This window comes from Engystomops pustulosus, chromosome 1 (assembly GCF_040894005.1).
Source record: "Engystomops pustulosus chromosome 1, aEngPut4.maternal, whole genome shotgun sequence".
Taxonomy (NCBI): Eukaryota; Metazoa; Chordata; class Amphibia; order Anura; family Leptodactylidae; genus Engystomops; species Engystomops pustulosus.
In genome coordinates this window covers 199,697,762-199,719,589 of record NC_092411.1, presented here as the reverse complement: position 1 = coordinate 199,719,589, position 21,828 = coordinate 199,697,762, and the positions used below count along the sequence as shown (strand labels likewise).

General features: G+C 41.6%; 1 protein-coding gene across 1 annotated transcript in view; it reads right to left on the bottom strand.

Annotated features, from left to right (window-relative positions):
• SMARCAD1 (SNF2 related chromatin remodeling ATPase with DExD box 1) overlaps window positions 1–20,711 on the bottom strand; it is a 61,438-nt gene extending 40,727 nt beyond the window's left edge. Inside the window, exons 1-4 of the mRNA XM_072117830.1 lie at window positions 20,554–20,711; window positions 6,623–6,766; window positions 4,749–4,911; window positions 3,217–3,364 (exon numbers count right to left, since the gene is read on the bottom strand). Coding sequence (XP_071973931.1) covers window positions 3,217–3,364; window positions 4,749–4,911; window positions 6,623–6,731 — 420 coding nt within the window. The 5' untranslated portion in view covers window positions 6,732–6,766; window positions 20,554–20,711. The remainder of the gene's footprint in view (window positions 1–3,216; window positions 3,365–4,748; window positions 4,912–6,622; window positions 6,767–20,553) is intronic.
• Window positions 20,712–21,828: the final 1,117 nt, after the last annotated feature.

The following is a 21,828-nucleotide window of genomic DNA, read 5'->3' as shown; positions in this document are numbered from 1 at the left end:
GTATACTACATGGGGGCTGGCAGGCAGGCTGTATACTACATGGGGGCTGGCAGGCTGTATACTACATGGGGGCTGGGTCTGTGACCAATGCATTTCCCATCCTCGGCTTATACTCGAGTCAATAGTTTTTCCCATTTTTTTTGGTATATATACGGTACTTTTTCCGGTAGTCCAGGTAAGATACCTGATGGCCACTCTTTTTCTAAATGATGAATTAATTTTACATGACCATTTGCACCAGATTAATAGCCAGTTTTAAGTATGAGACCCTAGACTTCCTAACTGCGCTGCAGGGCTACAGCATTTGATCCGCAAGGTCTACTCCTCCCATGTTATTATATTGCTGTCTGCAGAGGGGTTTTGAAGTGGTGGCATTTCTCCCACAGACAGGAATAGGGCTGCTCTCATGAGCACGAATGGTGGTTGGCACATGCACAGCCTTTTTATCTTTGTATTTTACTAGCAATTAATGATCATTGCAAAGAGCTTTCCATTCCCCGACTTATTTTAAAGGTTGATCAGTGCCTTTGGAAGTCCTTTTTGCGTTCTGATGTTGCCACAAGCCACAGATTTTTTGGAAAAGGGCTCTAAACAGGGGCCCACTTGTATAAAAATTAACAAACAAGTGATACCCCTTGTCCAACAGTGGGTGAATTAGGTGCCAAACTATTCAAGGGGTAATGTTTTAATCTTTACCCTCAAATCCTCGAAAATGGAGGACCTTATAAACTTTCATTCCATATTTGGCTCTTTTGCTTGGAAGATATTGTCTGAATTTTAACCTCTTAACAACCTGGCCCTGTTTACTTCCATTTTTCACCCCCCAGCTTCAGAAATCTATAAACTTTTTACATTTTTCCGTATATAGACCGCTGTGGAGGTTCGTTTTCTGCGTAACAAATTGCACTTCATAGTGATGGTATTTAATTTTCAATGTTGTAATACTGGGAAGCGGAAAAAAAAAAATTCCAAATACAGTGAAAATGGTGAAAAAAAACGTTTCTTGTGGGTTTGAATTTTACGGCTTTCACTGTGCGCCCCAAATGACATGACTACGTTATTCTTTGGGTTGGTGCGATCATGGGGATACCAAATTTGTATAGCTTTTATAATATGTTCATACATATGACAAAAATTAAAACCGACTGTACAAAAGAAAATAGTACTACGGCCCGTGTCAGTAAGGGGTTAATCTGCCCTCTAACACCACCATGGATCCGTCAATTGCCAAATATTTTTCAGGCATATAAAAATGCTTGACGAGAGGCCTAATGTTAAATAGCCGATGATGGCTGGGGTCACCTGCTGGGGGACATAATGAGTTGTCACTGTAATGAATGAAGCGCATTATAGCTTCAAACCGTTTGTGCGGCATCGTGTCCAGAAACATAGGGGTGTCTTACACTACATCATTTAACCAGTATGATCTGATTGTTGGCTTTTTTTTTTTTCACAAGGCACATGTTCAAAAGAAGGCCCCAAAATATCAGCATTTCTCCCTGGTCAACTGGCTTCCGCACAAATTTGTTTGTTGGACTGTTAGATGTATTAAATCTTCTGAAAAGAAAAAAAATCTTCTTCTCAATAGCCTGCGGTGTCTATGTTAACGCTGGGCACAGAAACAAGATCTTGAATTTGTGGGGCATACGATTCTGCGGACAGCCAGTCTGGGTCATTACTCTTAGTCCTTGGCTGATTTTCGCTCAGCCTGGGGCGCCTTGCTACAAGCTCATCCCTGTCACTACATGACAATGAATGGACAAAAAGTTCATCATCAATCTCACTTGCAGTATCTGTGTCGGAACAGATCATCGCATAGACTTGCACTGCATTAAACATCCACTGAGCCATTTTCAGAAACATTAAAAAAAATAAATAAAAATTATGTTGGAAGAGGATTTCTTGATAATTATTTGGTCAGGATCTATACCATTATTGGTGTTGGGGAGGTTATCAGGTATGCTGGTATATTGTGACCAGACCACATTCTATAGTGCTATTTTAATTGTTTTTAGAGATGTGACATAATAAAGCTCTGATATAATTTTCTTCTACATGCTTTGGTATGCTCTATGGGTCCCTAATACACACCAGCTCTTTTGTGCTCATGTGCAACTTTCTTTGTAGGCAAAACATGGCCAGATCTAAACAGTCAATGTCAGTCTTATAAGGTGGTATAAGTATCCACTTTTGGTAGGATGCAAAATGCTGTCAGTTTTCAGTCACGTGAAAGTGTCCCCAAGATTCACAATGAAACTATTAGGCTACATTCAGTGTAGCCGTAGTACGGCAGGCATACATCGGCACTGCGGAGAGGAGGAGGGGATGAGCGCTGCTCACCCCCGCCCCTCTCCATAGGAAGATACAGCATACGGCGCCGTATCATGGGAAAAGATAGGACGTCCCATCTTTTCCCAGGCTACGGAGCGGTACGGTGAAGCACGTGTGCTGCACTGTACCGCTCCCGTATAGGGCCGCGAGCACATAGAAGTATGGGGGACGTATATCGGCCGTACATACGTCGGCTGTACATGTGTGTGAATATAGCCTTAGGCTGTACATGAGGCAGAATGTCCTAGCCAACTCCCATAGAAACCCAGATGTCGGTACTGACATGCAAAAGGTTAAAGGGAACTGGTCACCAAGGACCTCACTTTCAAAGAAAGGTTGTAGGAAGCCATTACAGCAGTGAACTCTGTGAAGGAGCAGGAGGGAGGAGATATACAGGAGCATATAGATTGGAGCCAAGGAGGGAGCAACAGACACACACACGCTATTTTTTGGAAAGGCATCAATAACAAAGCTTTCTGTCAGGGTGTAAAGTGAATTATAACACACAATTATATTGTAATGCAAATATTGTATACAGAAAGGCAGATCTACAATGCAGCTATAATGGGCTTCCGTAACCATTCTTTAGTGAAAATGAGGTCCCTAGTGACAGTTGTTTGCTGACAGATAAAGGGAACCTATCACCACTCACAGTTGCTGAAGGTGGTGGTTAGCTGTATTATACAGCGGAAACTTGCTGTAGATGACACAAACTTTGTGCCATCGCAATAGCATCACAGGAACCACAACCCAACACCAACATAATGGTATGTAGCAGGCGAAAATTTTATGTGAATGAGACCAATCTTCAATAATCACACAATCAAGTGTGGCATCAATCATAGAAGTGAAAGCTAATTTGCAAATGGTACAAAAAAACATTACTTGTAACAATTCCTCATTGGTCCTTTCTGGGAAGATTTCTTTAAGCCTCTTCATTTTGTTATCTTTGGTGTCATTAATCTGAGAGGGTAAACTGATTTCAGTAGTGGAGGGAGGGCTTTCATCTTCAGAATTATCAGAAAAGCCATTCCTTAAAAGAAAAACAAGTCAAATAAACAAGTGTGATGCTTACATGTCACTCACAGAAAAAGGGGGGAAAAAAAAAAAAAAAAAAAAGGGGATAGGATTTTTTTAAATCCGGTGTAATATATAAAACACAGTTGCATCATATTTAATTATTTTTGTCATGCACTGCTTGTTTATTTATCCATTCATTTATGGTTACAGAAAAAGAAAACGTCTGGATACCAAAAATGCAATAGGAATTTTTTCTTATTATTGGAAGTCCGTTTTTATGGATACATTAACATTTTCAACTTTTACATTATCTCTTTGTGCTGGTTTCTGTGAAGAGTTGTAGTTTTTATTGGTACAGTTTTGAGGCTGGCTTATGAAGCACAAAACGTTCAAGCAGTTTAATTGCAACTTGCCCGTTCCGCATATCTGCCATACATGTTAAATGGTCAGCCAAACAGAGATCTGCATGTTGAATTTTACATTTTGTATTGGTGTAATATGTACAGAAAAATTCCAAGAGAACCCAAGCAAGCAATCAAGGCAGTTTATAATATATACGAAGGAAAAGAAAAAGAATGTCTGAGGCTTCATTCCCATAGCTGTGTGCTCGCCAGTCCTGGATCCCAGTCAAGCACAGGGCCAGGAGGAGGTGGGAGGGATGAGCTCCCCACACCCCTCCATAGCAGATATGCGGCTGCTTGTCTGCCTAAAGTATAGGATGCAGTACGTCTGCCCCACCAGGAGCCATAGAAGTCTATGGTGCCGGGATCTGGTTGCAAATCATTGCCACATGAATGAGCCCTAAAAATGGACAAATTATGTCTTGTTGCTTTTTAGAGTGTAAAGGGAAATAGCACACAGTCCAAGCAAAGGTGGTGTGAATATTGCCTAAAAACACTTTAAAAGGACATCTACTAGCATATTTAGGGGAGGTAGACCTAAGGAATGCTCGTTACCTTAGAGATTAAGTAGGAGCCCTTCTGGCACATCTGCTACACTGAATAAACAACTTTCTAACAATATGCAAATGAGCAAATGCGCTCAGGCCTCCACTAGTTGAGCGTCTCCTGGATCCGTCCAAAGATAAAATATGCACAACTCCTCTTTGAGATTCCCCCCCATGTCGGCCGACCACAAGAACTGCAGAGAGACTGATGTCTTTCGGCTGTCTCATAATCTCCCGCATGTGCGTGAGCAACATCGCTTGCACAGCCAGCCGGAGAGAAGTGTGGCTGCGCAATGAGTCTGCAGCACTGTGGTGGTATATGTCCTTTAATTGTGGTGTTACAAAAGCCTTAGTCTGGTCACAAAGGAAGACTACATAACATCTCTAAAAAAATAAAAAAATAAATACAAAAAATATCACAAGGAGGAAAAGTCAGCGACTGAGTACTTACTCTTGTCTTGGGTGGACTTTTCTGTGTGTGGAGCTGAGACCTGGCTGACTTTCACAGGCTTCCTTTTCAGAATCTGAATCTAGGAAACTAACACCTTTACTTTTATTAAACAAGGACACATTGGTCAGTCTCTTATATTCAGGAGTTTCTGGAATGCTGGTGACTGCAGAGGAAACACATGAAGATATGTTTAAACATAATAAACTAAAAAAAATACTGCTATGCAAACTTATTTGTAACCAAAGATTCACTACACTAGTGAAAAATAAAAGGTCACAAAGGCGCTCATAGGGCAAACACCCGTTGGTTCAAGGAAATCCTATTTCTGGTGACAAAGGTCAGGTTAGCTATGCTCTCACCTGGGGTAGTGCTCAGTGCATAACTACTCAGAGTGTGTCAAGAGATGATGTAGCGCTGCAGTGCTCCTACCAGTTCCTCCTTGCAAATGGCAGTGGATTAAAGGGAAAAAAGAGGTGCTTCCTCAGTGTCCTGCTACAACGATTTCAGGTTCAGCCAATGTTTGATCACAAAATCATTTTATTCACAAAGTGTCAATTAATGAACAACACGTTTTGGGGGCGGACCACTCCCTTCGTCAGGTTCTTAAATATTCGGGATCTAGTTGGAGGAGGAATATAGCCGATTGAAAAGCAGTGGTAATCTAAAGTGAGGCTGATGTGTTGGTGCGGAGTACACGGCTTACCACGCTCCACTGCTGCAGCAAACCCTCCAAGGCAGGTGCCTCTCATGCAATATTTAAGAACCTGACGAGGGGAGTGGTCCGCCCCTGTAACGCGTTGTTCATTAATTGACAATTTGTGAATAAAATGATTTTGTGATCAAACATTGGTTGAGCCTGAAATCGATGTAGCAGCGCACTGAGGAGGCTCCACTTTTTTCCCTTTAATCCACTGCCACATGTAACCAAAGATAGAAAAGAAAAAAAAAGAAAAAAATACAAACAAGTATCACTGTGCAGTCTTTTTTAGGACTAGATAGAGATTTCAGTACATCTCTACCAACTGCTCAGTTATGGCATATCCAAAGTTTGTGCAAAGCTCTTCAAGATTATAAGGGTTCTCAAATTTTAATCCCCTAGTGACTGAACTCATTTTTAACCCTTCCTTTGCAAAATTAGTCCATTTTATTGCCGTTTTTGTTCCCCTCACTTAGTGATGGGTGTTGGTGGGCACTGGCTGAGCAGACACTTCATGGTCCCTCTGTGCTATAAGATGCCATATTCTGACAATGTGGATAGATTGTCAAGGATTGTCTACGCTTTCACTTAGCTTCTGAACATTGACTAGTATCTGACACATAGAAAAAGAGAGATGAGACAGAGTCATAAGATGTATTATAAGACACAATGATACACTCAGCTCTGCAACCTCACCTACTCAATAAATGTGCTCATCGCCTCCAACCCATCCCCTGCAATACAAGAGAAGTTAGAGGATACTGCTGACCATGGTTTAGAGCAGTAATGGCGAACATTTTAGAGACCGAGTGCCCAAGCTACAACCAAATTCCACTTATTTACCGTAAAGTGCCAACATGGCATTTTAAGTAATAACTTACTGCTACCCGTTTTTCTACGTCTTTCAATCGTATCGGCCCCCAGAGGCCACCAATACAGTTGAAAGGAGGGCAAATTCAGACTCTCATTGTAGCTTCTCTCCAGGGTCTCTCTGTAGAGGAAGAATTAAGTTGCCTGGGACTGAAGGAAGATGAGGTGGATTTGTTCCTGTCTGGTGAACTCTGTCCTGGGGTGATAATCTGAGTGCCCACAGAAATGGCTATTGTTATCCTGAATATATTCATGGGAATACCCCCTTAAGTTGTGAAATTTAAAAAAGTGTGGCAAAACATTTTACCTGCTATAGTATCTGGAGTGCTTGGTCGGCTAGAACTTTCATTTTCCTTTGAGCCTTGGTCCCCTTGTTTATTCTTATCAAAACGGAAGCGGTCCAGGTTAAAGCTCATGTCTTCAAAGACACAAACACAAAATCTAGAAGAAACTGCAAAAGAAAATCAATCAGTTTTCCCCAGGAGACTAATGATAGCAGGAAACAATGTAGTAGTATAATGTCTGGTAAAGTGTAATAATATAAATACATAAAATTTTAAAGAAGGCACATAAAGTTGAGATTATTTGACAATACAGTAAGTAATAACATGTTCAGGTAAAAACATGCAATTACATGTACTGCTCACTGTAACAGTCAGTGAATCTGCTGCACGGAAGAGCTCTGGAAACCCCTCACCACCCCACCCCCCAAAAGCCTTTCTGGGTCCTTTACATAAAACTTTATGGCTACATTCAGACGATGTATACCGCCGTACGGTAGGCATACATCAGCTCTGCGGAGAGGAGCAGGGGATGAGCGGAGCCATGACTAAACCCTTTGGCCAAGACTACTTGCTGTGGAATTTTAATATTTGCCTAAATAAAGATTGCTAGTGATTCCTGACAAGGCTGGATATCGGAATTTTTTCAATGAGCGGAGCTCACCCCTTCCCCTCTCCATAGGAATATACAGCGCACGGCGTCGTATCACGTAGATACATAGAAAGATAGGACATGTCCTACAAGCTACTGAGCAGTACGGTTGTGCAAGTGTGCTCATACTCGGGAGAAATTGGGTAACAAATTTTGTGGAGCTTTTTGTCATTTAATTCGTTGTGAATTTTTAATTTTGGGCCTCAATTCATGTATTGTCCAAAAAAAATTCAAATGTTACATTTTTGCTCCATTTTGTTTTTACCCCTGTAAAACACCTAAAGAGGGTTAAACTTCTTAAAGCTGGTTTCTTATACGTTGAGAGGTGTAGTTTCTATAATGGGGTAATTTATTTGGTTTTATTAATATAAGGCCTCTAAAAGTCACTTAAACTGAGCAGGTGCCTGTAAAGAAAGGTTTTGACGATTTAAAAAAAATAAATAATTTTTTGAAAAATTGCACCCACAATTCTAAGCCGCATAATAACCTAGACAAATGAGAGGATGCATTAAAAGTCATGCCAAAGCAGACATTCGGGAAAGGTTATTTATAAAGTTATTTGGGTGCCAAGACTATCTACTTGAAAAGCAAAGAAAGAAAAAGAATTTTACTAAATTTTTGACATATTTCTATTTTTTTCATAACTAAACACAAAAGGCATCATCCAAATATTTCCACTAATTTGAAGTACAATGTGTGAAGAGGAAACAAACAAACAAACAAACAGTCTCAAAATTACCTTGATATGTTAAACTACTTAAAGGTTATAACCACTTATAGTGACACAGGGCAGATTTTTTTTTAAAAATCGTCTTGGTCCGGAAGCCCTAAAGTGACTTGGTCCTTAAGGGGTTAAAGTAAGCAAACAAACAAATAGATTAAAACACAGTAGGGAGTCCCAAGTACCACTGTAAAACTAGGAGTAGGTGGATCAAAAAAGGTGGTCTTTGGACTTTTCATTCAGACCACTGGAGGAAAGAGTTTGGAGTTTATAGATCCCGTTGTTGGAGCCTTTTGAATCTGTCGGGGCAAGCTGGATACATTTGTTTAATGGGCATAATGAGACATAAACCTCTTGCCACTGAAGCCGCTTTTCACTTTCCTGACACGGCCCATTTTTTCAAATTTGACATGTGTCACTAGAAATGCTTATAAAGCTTTGAAATGCTTTAACATATCCAAGTGATTTTGAAATTATTTTCTTGCGACACAGTAAAACCCAATATAATTATCCCATTATAGAAACTTGGGCCCCTTCTACACTTGCGTTGTAGATCACGTCAGAGTTTGATCAGGGTGCGATCAGGGTTTGGTCAGTGAAAAACGCATTTTGCATCAGAGTGCAATCAGTTTTCAGTCAGAGTTTGTTCAGTGTCTCAGTTTTTCACGCGTGTTTTTTAATGCAATTTCAATGCGTTTTTCACACACAGATAATGCGTGAAATGGACTCAGGGTTGAGCTCTATCTTTTCTATGGCAATTGATGCGAGAAAAACGCATTGCACTTGCAAGTGTCTCAGAGTGCAATGCAAGTCTATATCTCCATACCACACAAGTCTATATCTCCATACCACGCAAGTCTATATCTCCATACCACGCAAGTCTATATCTCCATACCACGCAAGTCTATATCTCCATACCACGCAAGTCTATATCTCCATACCACGCAAGTCTATAAGTCTATATCTCCATACCATGCAAGTCTATATCTCCATACCATACAAGTCTATATCTCCATACCATACAAGTCTATATCTCCATACCATACAAGTCTATATCTCCATACCATACAAGTCTATATCTCCATACCATACAAGTCTATATCTCCATACCATACAAGTCTATATCTCCATACCATACAAGTCTATATCTCCATACCATACAAGTCTATATCTCCATAGACTTGTATGGTGCACTTTTCACACATATGACTTGCAAAAGTAGAGCATGCTGAGATTTAAACGCGCGTTTAAAAAAAACGTGCATGTGTGCGTGAAAAAAAATGCAAGTCTGAAAAGACCCATTGATTACAATGGGTCAGAGTGCAATGCAAGTTCTGTGCATCAAAAGCACGGGCAGAAAACGCGTGTGAAAAACGCAAGTGTGAAAGGGGCCAAACCCCTCAATGCATGTTAAACTACTTTGATGAAGTTTGTTTACCCTTTCATTATTTTACAAAGGCAAAAACAAAATTGTGCGCAATTTTGAAATTTTTGGGGGGCTATACGAATGTGTTTTTCATAAAATGTACATATCCTCAGTGGATAGAATAACAAAACGCTCCAAAGTTTGATACCAAATTTCAACCAAGTATAACAATACCCCATATGTGGTGGTAACCTGCTCTATGGGGACATGCCAGGGAATTAAAGGGAAGCTGCGCCATTCAAAGCAGATTTGCATTGTCACTTTTTATTGGCTATACAATCTTTAATTTTTGACAATTTGGACAGAAGTGCTTTTTTTCTGCAAGATTAGATGCCCTTAACAAAACTCTTATGACCCCATCACATGAAGTATTTGTAAATGCATGGAGGAAAACAAAATTGTGAATTCTGGTTCTTTTGTAGGTTTTTGGGGCTGTAAAAAATTCCATAAAAATATTTTCTCTTTACACTATTAATCACTATGATTACAATAATACCTCATTTATATAGTTTTTAAATATATTTTTACAATTTTAAGAAAAACTAATAAAGAGTACATCTTATTTGTTTTTGTATCTTTTCTGAGACATACCCTATATACTCGAGTATAAGCCGACCCCAATATAAGCCCAGGTACCTAATTTATCACAAAAAAACTGGGAAAATCTATTGACTAGAGTCAGAGACCCTAGTGCAGTTCCAGAGTATTATATGTTAGAATTGTTTCCTGACGTACATTTACGTTGTATTATGCTAAGAGGTTAAAGTATCTACCACCAGTATCAGGGATTGTAAACCAAGCCCATGGACATACTGGTGTGTTTTAAAATAGGCATTAATATAGCCTCTCAGGATAATTTGCATAATGTTTAAAGCCTTTCCCCCCCCCTTTAAAACAAGGGCATGAGAATCTTAAAGAGGACCTTTCACCTCTAAAAACTGCACTAGGAGGAGCTGCTTACTTTAGTATTTAGTATGGAAAATTGTCAATTTTGGTTTCCTTTCTTTTTGCATCTTTTGGGGGTCGTACACTAAAAATTTTTTTTTAATGGCGTTCACCAAGCGGGTCCAATAATGTGAGTTATTGTACAGATTGTTACGGATGCGGCGATACCAAATATGAAGGTTTTTTTGGCGATTTTTTTTTACTTAATTAGATGTGCATAGGGAACGTTAGTGTTTAGGGGACTTTCACTTTAATTCTTTTTATTACAGAAACTTTATTAAGTGTTTTAAACTTTTATATTTTAACAGGTTGGCTTGAACAAGCGATGCTTTGATCGCATGCTAAGTGTGCTACATTGTACAGCCCGGATGACCCCGGGACTGCCATCGGGAAGTGCAGGGGTGGGGGTCCAATTCACACGAGATGCCCTTATATGCCGCTGGTTAACCCCTTATCACCGACACTAGTTTTCAGCTCAATGACCAGACTCGATTTTTCAAATCTGACATGTCTCACGATACTTGGTTATAACTTCGGAACGCTTTAACATATCCCGGTGATTTTGAGAATGTTTTCTCGTGATACATTGTACTTCATATTAGTTATAAAATTTAAGTGATACGTTTTGCGATTCGCTCTGAAAAAAAGTGAAAATTTGGCAAAAGTTTGTAAAAATTCTTCATTTTCCAAGTTTGAAATGTTCTGCTTTCCAGACAGGAAGTAAAACTACCCAAAAAGCTTGATAATTAACATTTACAGAATGTCTGCTTTATGTTGGGATGATATTTTATGCATCCTCACATTTTTCTAGTATGTTATGAGGTGCAGAACTTTAGGTGCGATTTTTCTCATTTTCATGAAAAGTGCTAAAACTCACATTTTGAGGGAAAACTCAGCTTCCAAGTGACTTTGAAAGGCCTAAATAATAATAACACCCCATAAATTACCCCACTATAGAAACTTCACCCCTCAACATATGTAAAACAACTTCTATTAAGTCCATTAACCCTTTAAGTGTTTCACATGGGTTAAAACAATATGGAACTGCGATTTAGAAACTATGGAATTTTTTTGGAAAATACATTTAGGTCAAACTGACAGTTTCAGAATAAATTAAATGATTGAAACGAACTGCAACGTTTATATGTGGTGGTAAACTGCTGTACGGGCACACGGCCAAGTATAGAATGAATGGAAGCGCCATTCACAGCAGATTTGCATTGTCACATTGTACGACCTATACATTTTTATTTTTTTTTGGTAATGCAAACATATGAGGGCTTACTTTTTACGGGATGAGATACAATGTATAGATAATTCATTTTTTCCCCCCGCTCACCATAACAAAATATTTTATCTTTATTCTCTGGTTCAGTACGATTGCGGTGATACCTCATTTATATAGTTTTTCTTATCTTTGCTCAATTTTCCTGAGCAAAACCAATATTGGAGTATATCGCATTGTTTTTACTATTGACAACTTTTTAGGGCCATAACTTCTGTATTTTTCTGTTGTCAGACCTGGTTGAGGGCTTATTTTTTGCGAAAAAAGAGTTGTTCTATTCAGTCGTATCATATTAGAGAACGTAGCTTTTTTTGATCACTTTTTAGAACATTTTTTGTGATGGTGTTTAATGAAAAATTGCATATTACGGAAGTTTTTCGTAGTTTTTTTTTTCCGTCGTTCACCAAGCGAGTTCAATATTGATTTAGATTTATTGTACAGATTAATACGGACGCGGTGATACTAAATATGTACATTTTGTGTGTTTTTGTGTTTTATATACTGTATTTGCATTATATGTGTAACTGGGGAGATTATGGGACTTTATTTATTTATTTATTATTATAAAATGATTTAATTTTTTTTTTATTTTCACATATTTTCCACCTTTTGGCATGAACAAGCGATCATCCAATCACTTATTCAAGCCTCTACACTGCAATACAGGGGGGGGGGGGGGCGTAGTGTCAGAAGAAGTACCCTTCATGACCGACGTAGTTTCCCAAAAGGGCGGTCATTAAGGGGTTAAGCACCCGCAGCTTCTGGCGCTCTGTTTAGGAGCCGGTGCCAGATGTTTGACGTAATAATACTGCAAAATGTGAAACACGCCTCCTGCCATGCACTAATATTACGGCAAATGTCGGGAAGGAGTTAAAGGGGTATTCCCATCTGGGCATTTACATTTAATTGAATTCATTTGCCATATGTAAACATTTCTTCTTTTGAATGTTATTAAAAAAAATGTTCCTGTGTGAAGATAATTTCTCATAAATGTAGTCGTATGGTCCCTTAGAAACGAGATAGCTTCCTCGGATACGGCCACCTCTACTGCAGTGATTGCACAAAGAAAAAAAAAAAAGTTTTTGTATATGAAATGTCTGGAAAGTTACTGCACATCCCCAGCCGCCCTGCGGTAATGAATGCTGAATCGAAGTGGTCAGGCAGGACTCAACAGCGAAGGTCTTGCCAAAATGTGAGGTGGTCGTATCAGAGGAAGCCATCTCGTTTCTAAGGGACCACATGGCTACATTTATGAGAAATATGGAATTAGACTTACCGGTAATTCGGTTTCCACTAGTGACCATGACGGCCCCCACCCGGAGGATGCTCCTATATCCTGTAGGGACAGGAAGTTGCAAGAGATTAAAAGCTCCTCCCTAGCACCCAACACCAGTGTCTACCAAAGTACCACCTGGAAGGATGCAAGTGCAAAAAAATTTACATAGAACCATCTCCAAGAAGGAAGGAAGGGAGGGAAATAATGGGGGGCCGTCATGGTCACTAGTGGAAACCGAATTACCGGTAAGTCTAATTCCATATTTCCACCACGTTCCATGGCGGCCCCCACCTGGAGACTTACCAGATTACCCCATTATTTGGGAGGGACCACCGCCTGCAGGATTTTCCTGCCGAACGCCAGGTCTTCCTGGGAGGCAATATCTAAGCGGTAGTGCTTTGCAAAGGTCGAGGAACTTGACCACGTTGCTGCCCAGCATATCTGGTCCAGAGATGCACCCCTTTTTTCGGCCCACTATGTTGCCATGGCCCTAGTGGAATGGGCTTTAATGTCCCCCGGAAGGGAGGTGTTTGCGGTTTTGTAGCAGAGAGAGATGGTGGATTTTATCCATCTGGCTAAGGTCGCTTTTGAGGCTTTCAACCCTCTATTCTTTCTCCCAAAGTTGATTAATAAATTTGAATCCTTACACCACTCTTTTGTGGCTTCTAAGTAAAAGAGAACACATCTCCTAACATCTAAAGTCTGCCACTTTTTCACGTTCAGATTTAGGATTTGAACAAAAAGAGGGAAGAATAATTTCCTGTCTACGGTGGAAATCAGACACAACTTTGGGGAGGAAGAGGGGATCTAGTTTGAGAACTATCTTGTCGTCTAAGATTCTTAGAAAGGGTTCCCTGCGCAAGAGGGCATGAATTTCCCCCATCTAAGTTTTAGATGTCGTACGTCTTGATGGTACAGTGGACCCTGTAGAAGAAGATCCTGACGATAAGGTAGATGAACAGGATTATCTATAACTAGTTCCTGAATGACAGGGAACCAACTTCTTTTTGGCCAGTATGGAGCAATAAGAACCATTAATACCTGCTCTGTTCTCAATCTCTGTAAGACTCTGGGAATCAGGGGTATGGGAGGAAAGGCATAGACTAACCCTGACCCCCATGGATGACTGAAGGCATCTAGCCCTGTAGGAGAGCCCCTAGGGTCTAAGGAGAAGTATTTAGAGGACTTATTATTTAGGTGGGTCGCGAAAAGATCTAAGGTTGGAGTCCCCCAGATATAACAGATTACCCTGAAGGTTTCTGGGTTTAGCGACCATTCATGTGGATCTAATGTAACACGGCTTAAGAAGTCTGCTTCTATATTTTCTGTACCCTTGAGATGGATAGCTGAGAGGGATAGAAGATATGTTTCCACCCACATAAAAATCTGATGTGATAAAACTGTCAAAGTTTTTGACTTTGTGCCCCCTTGTCTGCGCAGATAAGCTACTGTAGTTGTGTTGTCAGAAAGGATTCTTACATGTTGATTTCTTATGTGTAAGTAGCTCTGTTTGAAGGTTTCTAGGACTGCCTTTAACTCACGGAAGTTTGAGGACCTAGAGAGAGTCTGGCTGTCCCACTGACCTTGAAGATAGTGGCCTGCTAACACAGCCCCCCAACCTATCAGGCTTGCATCTGTTCGTATTGTCAAGACCGGGGTTGGATTCCACCAAACTCCTTTCTCTAAGTTTATGGGATTCTTCCACTATGATAAAGAATGTTTGACTAAAAGGGGAATTTTTACCTTGTGGTCTAGATGTAGAGGGTTTTTGTCCCAGACCCGGATTGTCCATTCCTGCATAGTCCTTGTGTGGTTCTGAGCCCATGCCACGCACTGGATACAAGACGTCAGAAGACACAGAAGACTCAAGAGCTGCTCGAATCCTTTCTCTGGAAGAGACTCACATTTTCCTTTATTTTTTGGAACTTTTCTTTCGGTAGGAAAGAACTCTGTTTCACTGAATCTAGTTTCACTCCTAGAAACTTTTTTACTTTCTCTGGTTTTAATTTTGATTTTTTCTCGTTTATGACCCAACCCAAGTCCTGGAGGAGACCTATGACTACCTGAAGGTGAGTTTTTAGTTCTAATTCGGTTTTGGCAACTAGAAGTAGGTCGTCTAGGTAAGGTACTATAACTATGCCCCTCAACCTTAGGTGGGCCACTACCTCTACCATAATTTTTGTGAAAATACGAGGGGCCAAAGAGATCCCAAATGGTAAGGCCTTGAATTGATAATGAAGTATTTTTCCCCCCAGGGAACGAACTGTGAATCTGAGATATTTTTGGTAATCCTGACAGATAGTACGCATCTTTTAGATCTATTGTACATAAAAAGTAATTTTGACCTATAAGGGGGGATGCTGACTTTATCGATTCCATTTTGAAGTGTTTGTATTTTATAAACCTGTTTAACTTCTTCAGGTTTATAATTAGTCGGTAAGACCCATTGGGTTTTTTTTTTTACCAAGAATAGAGGGGAATAAAATCCTTCCCCTATTTCTGCCTCCTGGACTGGAACAATCACATCCATCTGAAGTAACTGCTGGATGTTGGTCCAGAGATGGAGAATTTGTTTTTCTGAAAGTTTTGGTGGGTTCTGAAAATGTTGTGGGGGAATATGGAGAAATTCTACCCTGTAACCTGACTGGATGGTCTGGAGTATCCAAGGGTTTGGGCAGATTTTTTCCCATTCGGACCTGAAATAGGAAAGTCCCCCCCTCCCCCCCCCCACCTGCAAGTCATTGTTTTTTTCTGTTTGTGGTTGGGGTTAGAGAAAAACCCACGACCTGCCCCTCCTTTTGCATAGCTCCATCTCCCTGTTTTCCCTTTGCCCCTAAAGGGAGTTTTCTCTTCCCTGGAAGTACGAAAGGGAAAGGAGGGTTTTTTTTAGGGGGAAGTCTATTTACTGGAAACCCCTTTTTTCTGTCTGCAGCTTTTTTAGAATGGAGTCTAATTCGCTGACAAACAAAAATTCGCCCTGGAAGGGTATACCACAAAGCATAGACTTAGATTTTATATCACCACCCCAATGTTTTAACCAGAGAGATCTCCGGACAGAATTGGTTAAGGCCGCCTCTTTGGCCAAAAACCTTAGAGCCTCCGACGAAGCATCCGCTAGAAATGCTATGGCAGATTTGAGGAGGGGTAAAGACTCTATAATGGATTCTCTTGAGGTCTTATTTACAAGATGGGATTCTAATTCTGATAGTCAGAAATATAACGTCCTGGCGACAGAAGTGGTGGTCTTAATATTCAATGAAGACGTCTCCCAAGCCCTCTTTAGCAAGACATCAGATTTACGATCAAGGGGGTCTTTTAATTGGGCACTATCTTCAAATGGGAGATCCGTTTTTTTAACTACCTTAGCGACCTGGATGTCAACTTTAGGTATTTCGTCCCACAATGCATTATCCTCAAATTGTAATCTGTTTCGGAATTCTCTAGGAACCGAAATTCTTTTTTCTGGTTCCTTCCATTCTGCTAACACGAAATCTTTTAACGTGTCAACTACTGGAAATAAACTTTTCTTTCTATATTTAAGTCCCCCAAAGAGGTCATTCTGAACTGTATGGTTGTCTAGATCTTCGGACGCAAATAAGTATTTTGTGTGCCCCTGATCCTTGGAATGTACCTCCTCTAAGTCTTCTTCCAGTCTTTCATTCATAGAACCGGAAGGAAAATCTGAATCCTGATCAGAAGAGGACGACTGAATATATCTAGGTTTTTTCCTAGGTGGTTCGGGTAAGTGAGCAGCAGAGGAGGATACTTCCTCCTTTATTGCGGATCTAATTTCATCCATTAATGACGATCTTTCCTCCTTTAGAATTTTAGCTAGACAGTCTGGACATAGACTCTTTCTATAATCCTCAGACAATTTAGAATTACATAGGCCACATCTTTTAGAGGGTTTTTTAAGGGGTTTATCTCTCTCTCTCTGTTCTTTCTCCTTAGGTTCTTTTTGCTCTTTTCCCTAAGAGAAGCATACATGATAACAGTCAATAGACAGGTATGAAATGTATGAGAGAGAGAGAAGCGGTCAGCCCAGGGCTTGTACTTACGGGTACCAGGACCTGTAACAGGTTAGATGCGTCATCAGCCATGTTGCTGGAAGCACCAGAGCCACCCAAGATAGGGTTCACCAGGGACGCTATACGAGTGATCTGGCGTGCCTGGAGAGGCTCTTCCCTCCTCCCCCTTCCGGTTTGACCGGAAGTGATCGGACTCCTGCACTGTGTCCGAGTCCTCCGAGGTCGGGCCTTTGGGGCCGCCCCTGATGACGTGCCCGGCGCCCTGGTGACGTGACTACCGGAAGTCGCGTCATCCCTGATGACGCGCCCCGACTTCCGGTACGTGGCTACTCCGGAACCGCGCACCTGAGCCGCGCGCGCGCCACCATAATGAAAACCTGCCCTTCTGCTAGAACCCTCCACCTGCCGAGGACCGACGCCCAGACTCGAACGCCGGTCCCCGAACAGAAGAAAAGGCTCCAGCTAGCAGGTATCACCAATCTGCCTGCTTGCTCCCCCGTATCCGGCCCAGCATTAGTCTCCCCCAGGGACCGCTGGATGGGCCGGATGGCGCGGGGGCTGGGGAGGAGGTGTTTTTTTGTTCCCCTCCACTGGGTTGTGGAGGCGGAACTATCAGAAAAGAAAAAGTTAAAAAGTTAAAAATAAAAAGGTAAAAATTAAAAAAATCTCTTGTGTCTCCATAAGGAGACTCTCTTGCATCCTATATCCCGTAGGGACAGGAAGACACTGGTGTTGGGTGCTAGGGAGGAGCTTTAAATCTCTTGCAACTTCCTGTCCCTACAGGATATAGGAGCATTCTCCGGGTGGGGGCCGTCATGGAACGTGGTGGAAATTATCTTCGCACAGGAACATTTTTTTTAATAACATCCAATTGAAGAAATGTTTACATATGGAAAATGAATTAAATTAAATGTAAATGCCCAGATGGGAATACCCCTTTAATGCTTTAAGTTGAAAATGAGACAAGTGTCCGATTTCAGATATTATATGGTTTGTTGCTGTTTAGTAAAATTCTTTATACTGCAATTTTGGTTTTATTTATTAAGTTTAACTTGTGAAAAATTGCTCTGAGCAATAACGCAAAAAAATTACCGAGAATGCCTGTAGGGAAAGGGTTAAAAGGAATCTGTCATCAAGAACAGGTACAATAAACGTTACTCAACCCTTACCCCCACTGTGCCTTCAAAGATCAGTGCAGGAGCCCCACCATGAAGCCTCCGCACACCAATAAAATCATTCCCCAAACTTTTGTGTTAGCCAAGCCTATCCTGCCTGAAAAGATCTGCATTTTCCCCACAGCGCTCAGTGCTAAATTCCCCTTGCAGCGAGAGGGAGAGCAATCAAAAGGAGGAGTCGCAGTTCACTGGCAGCCGGGAGGAAACATGACCCTCCTATTTAGAACTTGACTCTTGTCAACTCATTTGCATATCAGAAAAATGGCTGTAATTGAAGAGATTGTCCAGTTTCTAAGATAAAAAGTTCCCTAATTTAATGTTTAGAAAATGGCCTAGAGGTTTTAATGATATCAAATACATTTATATCCCCATGACTTGCTCAGCTCATTCTCCCATCTGCCCGATAACGACATGTAGGCCTACCGATGTCTGCCGATTCCTGCACACATCAGAAAAAGCAGGTGCTGTGTCCATGCACAGACATGGTCATGAGCCCATTCTTTGCACCTCATTAGAGGCAAAGATGCTCCCATTTCCCCTTTCTCCATCCCAGGGCCGATTGCTGCACAGCGTGTACGGTGGATGCGCACTGGCAGCTTGGCAGAAGATAAGGATGATGGGACTTTAAATCTATTGGATATGCGGGTGGCCATCTTAGTGAATAGAATAGGAGAAATTAAGGACAAAAGGTAAAAAAAAAAAAAAAAAAAAAATATATATATATATATATATATAAAAAGATTACACTGAAATTTTAGAAACAAATGAATGTGTATCTAAAGTATCAGGTGAGGAACTGGAGGATTCAAAAATAAATAAAAATATTTAAAATTAATAAGAAATAACCCCCTTTAAGGAATATGTCTGAGGTAGGGCTGTACGGGTTCTGATTTGACACAGTGGCTCTACTTACCCTTTGCAGGCCCAGAAATCATGTGACTGCCAGCTGTGCACTGCATATACTGTAACTACTTCAATGCTATCCAGTGAAGAAAGGAGAAGGCATAAGAGGCAATAAACCACTTCTACCTTCTCCCTACGGTCTATGGCTGTTTCTGACAGTCAGAGACATGGTCATGCTCTTGGATGTTAGTTGGTTCGGTTCCCGATTCGGAAGCAAAGACAGTGAGTGGTTGGGATTAAGTGAAAGGGGTTTGCCCATGAAAGAAAGTTCTCAGATTTCAATCCCCTAGTGCTGTTTACAAAATATAGACAATTTTTAAACCCCTTACTTTACAATTTTACTCCTGCTATATAGATTTTTTTAGCTCCCATCACTCAGTGATGGTCAATGTAAGATTCCAGAGCGTGGGCAGACAGAAGTCTCTAAGCAGACACTTTACGATTCCCCTAGTTCTGTGAGCCGACAATGTTAGCTTTTCAGGGTACAGGTTTATATGCACTTTCATTCAGCTTCTGCACATCGTACTGTATCTTACAAAATAGACAGAGGGATGAGACAGATCAGAGATGAGATCCATGAGATGCATATTACACATCACAATCTCAGCTCTACTATGATGGGGGGGGGGGGGTTGCGGGGAAGGGGCAATGACGTCATCAGCTCTCACAGCACGGTATAGGCGGAGCCAGTTCGCCATTGACAGGGAGTTGAGGAGTGAACACGGACAACAGCTATTGATTTGGCGTCGATGTTCAGGGTGACTCCTTATTTGTCCATTTACATCACTAAGAGAGTATTCGGTGGAGGCCAGAGATGGGTGCAAAACGTCTTCTAAAATCAGCAGTAATCAGGATTTTTAAAAAAGTGCAGTCTGCAGCACTATCCCATTCAGTCTTTCCAGCTGGATGTGACATATACTAAGTAGAGGGAGGCCAGAGAGATGCCACCCTGCCAGTAAAGGCCTATGCAACACATTTAGCATGTACAGCAGGAGCTTTCTTGGTGTGTGTGTGTGTGTGTGTGTGTGAACACAGCCTTAGGCAAATGACAGTCAGTTACCCTTTCTATATGAGAGCCTTTATATGACAGAATTGTAAGATGGCCACTTTAGTAGGACTGTAGTGCAGGAACCATGAGGCAGACATCTTTCTTCCCTCTATAGTGTGAGACGTCTGCCAACAAAGCACAATAGGTTATGTCTGACATAAGCGACCAGTGTACAGGGGAACACCATGGCGGTTCTAGAAGTGTCTGCCCAGGTTACATGCGATGCTGGGGATTTCTGACTACTCCAGACAATGACATAAATCCTCCATCTTCCAGGTCTCCACTGTACCCGCAGTATCTCTCCCTCCGCCGTGCAGACACACACGGCGCCCCCAAGGCATAATGCTGCCACACAAAGACACCGGCCGGCTTCTCCTCACACACTTCCTGTGCGACAGACAGGCAGGACCGGGACTATCGGCTCCCCCTCCCTCAGCCCTAGGGCGCCGCTCAAGTCTCCACACATTCAGCCCTTATAACGGGCTGCGAATTCCTCACCTCTTCCTCCGCTTCCCGCGGGTTCCTGGGGCTCTCACAGGACGCAGCTTGATGACGACAACACTCAAGCCGGGACCAACAAGACGCGCCACTGACAATGAAGGCGCGCACTAATTCTGTCAGAGAGTGACGTCACCACCACGCACTGCGCTGCGCGGTTACTATAGCAGCAGCGGGGCTTATTCCGTAGAGAAATGCAGCACATACATATCGTATACATACACATAGCTTTATACTGTGTGTGACCACTGGGTATGTTTATCCGATCGGAATGGGGAGGATTAGAGATTTTAGTCAGACATTTGGTTCCAATGATTCCACAAAAGGCCTACTTCACACCTGCGTTTTAACTTCCGCTCTTAACTTCCCTCATTAACTGTTGTGTTTTTCCATCGGTTTTATTGGCTTCCATTAGTTGATGTAAAGAACCAGGGCTGACTCTGCAGAATTACTATTGGAAGTGATCAGACAGACACTAACAGAGCCCAATAAAAGATCATTGAAGTCAATGCACATTTTTAAGTTATAATCCTTCTAGTCATGGGGAATAGTGTGTCCAGCTCCTTCACACCGCTGCCCTTTATCCATTTGCATATACATATTTTACTCCTCTACTTTAAAGATCCCAAAAAACGTGCACCATAAATCCTAAATCTGCTGCCCTGTGCACTATACAGTCATGGCCATAAGTTTTGAGAATGATACAAATGTTAATTTTTACAAAGTCTACTGCATCAGGTTTTATAATGGCAATTTGCATATACCCCAGAATGTTATAAAGAGTGATCAGCTTAACAGCAATTAATTGCAAAGTCAATATTTGCCTAGAAAATGAACTTTTTCCCCAAAAACACATTGCAGGCCTGCCTTAAAGGGAGCAGCTAACATCGTTTCAGTGATTGCTCCATTAACACAGGTGTGGGTGTTGATGAGGACAGGGCTGGAGATCAATCTGTCATGATTAACCCCTTAATGACTGCCGTATCTGATTTTTACGGCGGTCATTAAGGGTACTTCTTCTGACGCGTACGCCTTTCTACGGCGGTGCGTCGGGTCAGTATAGGTCCGGGTCTGGGCTGTGATATCACAGCCCAGACCCGGCACCAACACCCGGGATCAGAAAAACTCAGATCCCGGGTGTTTAACCCCTTTCAAGCATGACCGCGGCGTGCAAGTGTGTCCCCCGTGGATCGGACCCCACCGGTGTGCTTACCAGGTGATCCGATCCCTCCTGCCGCAGCCCTGGGTTCTGACGAGTGACCCGGGGCTTCCTGC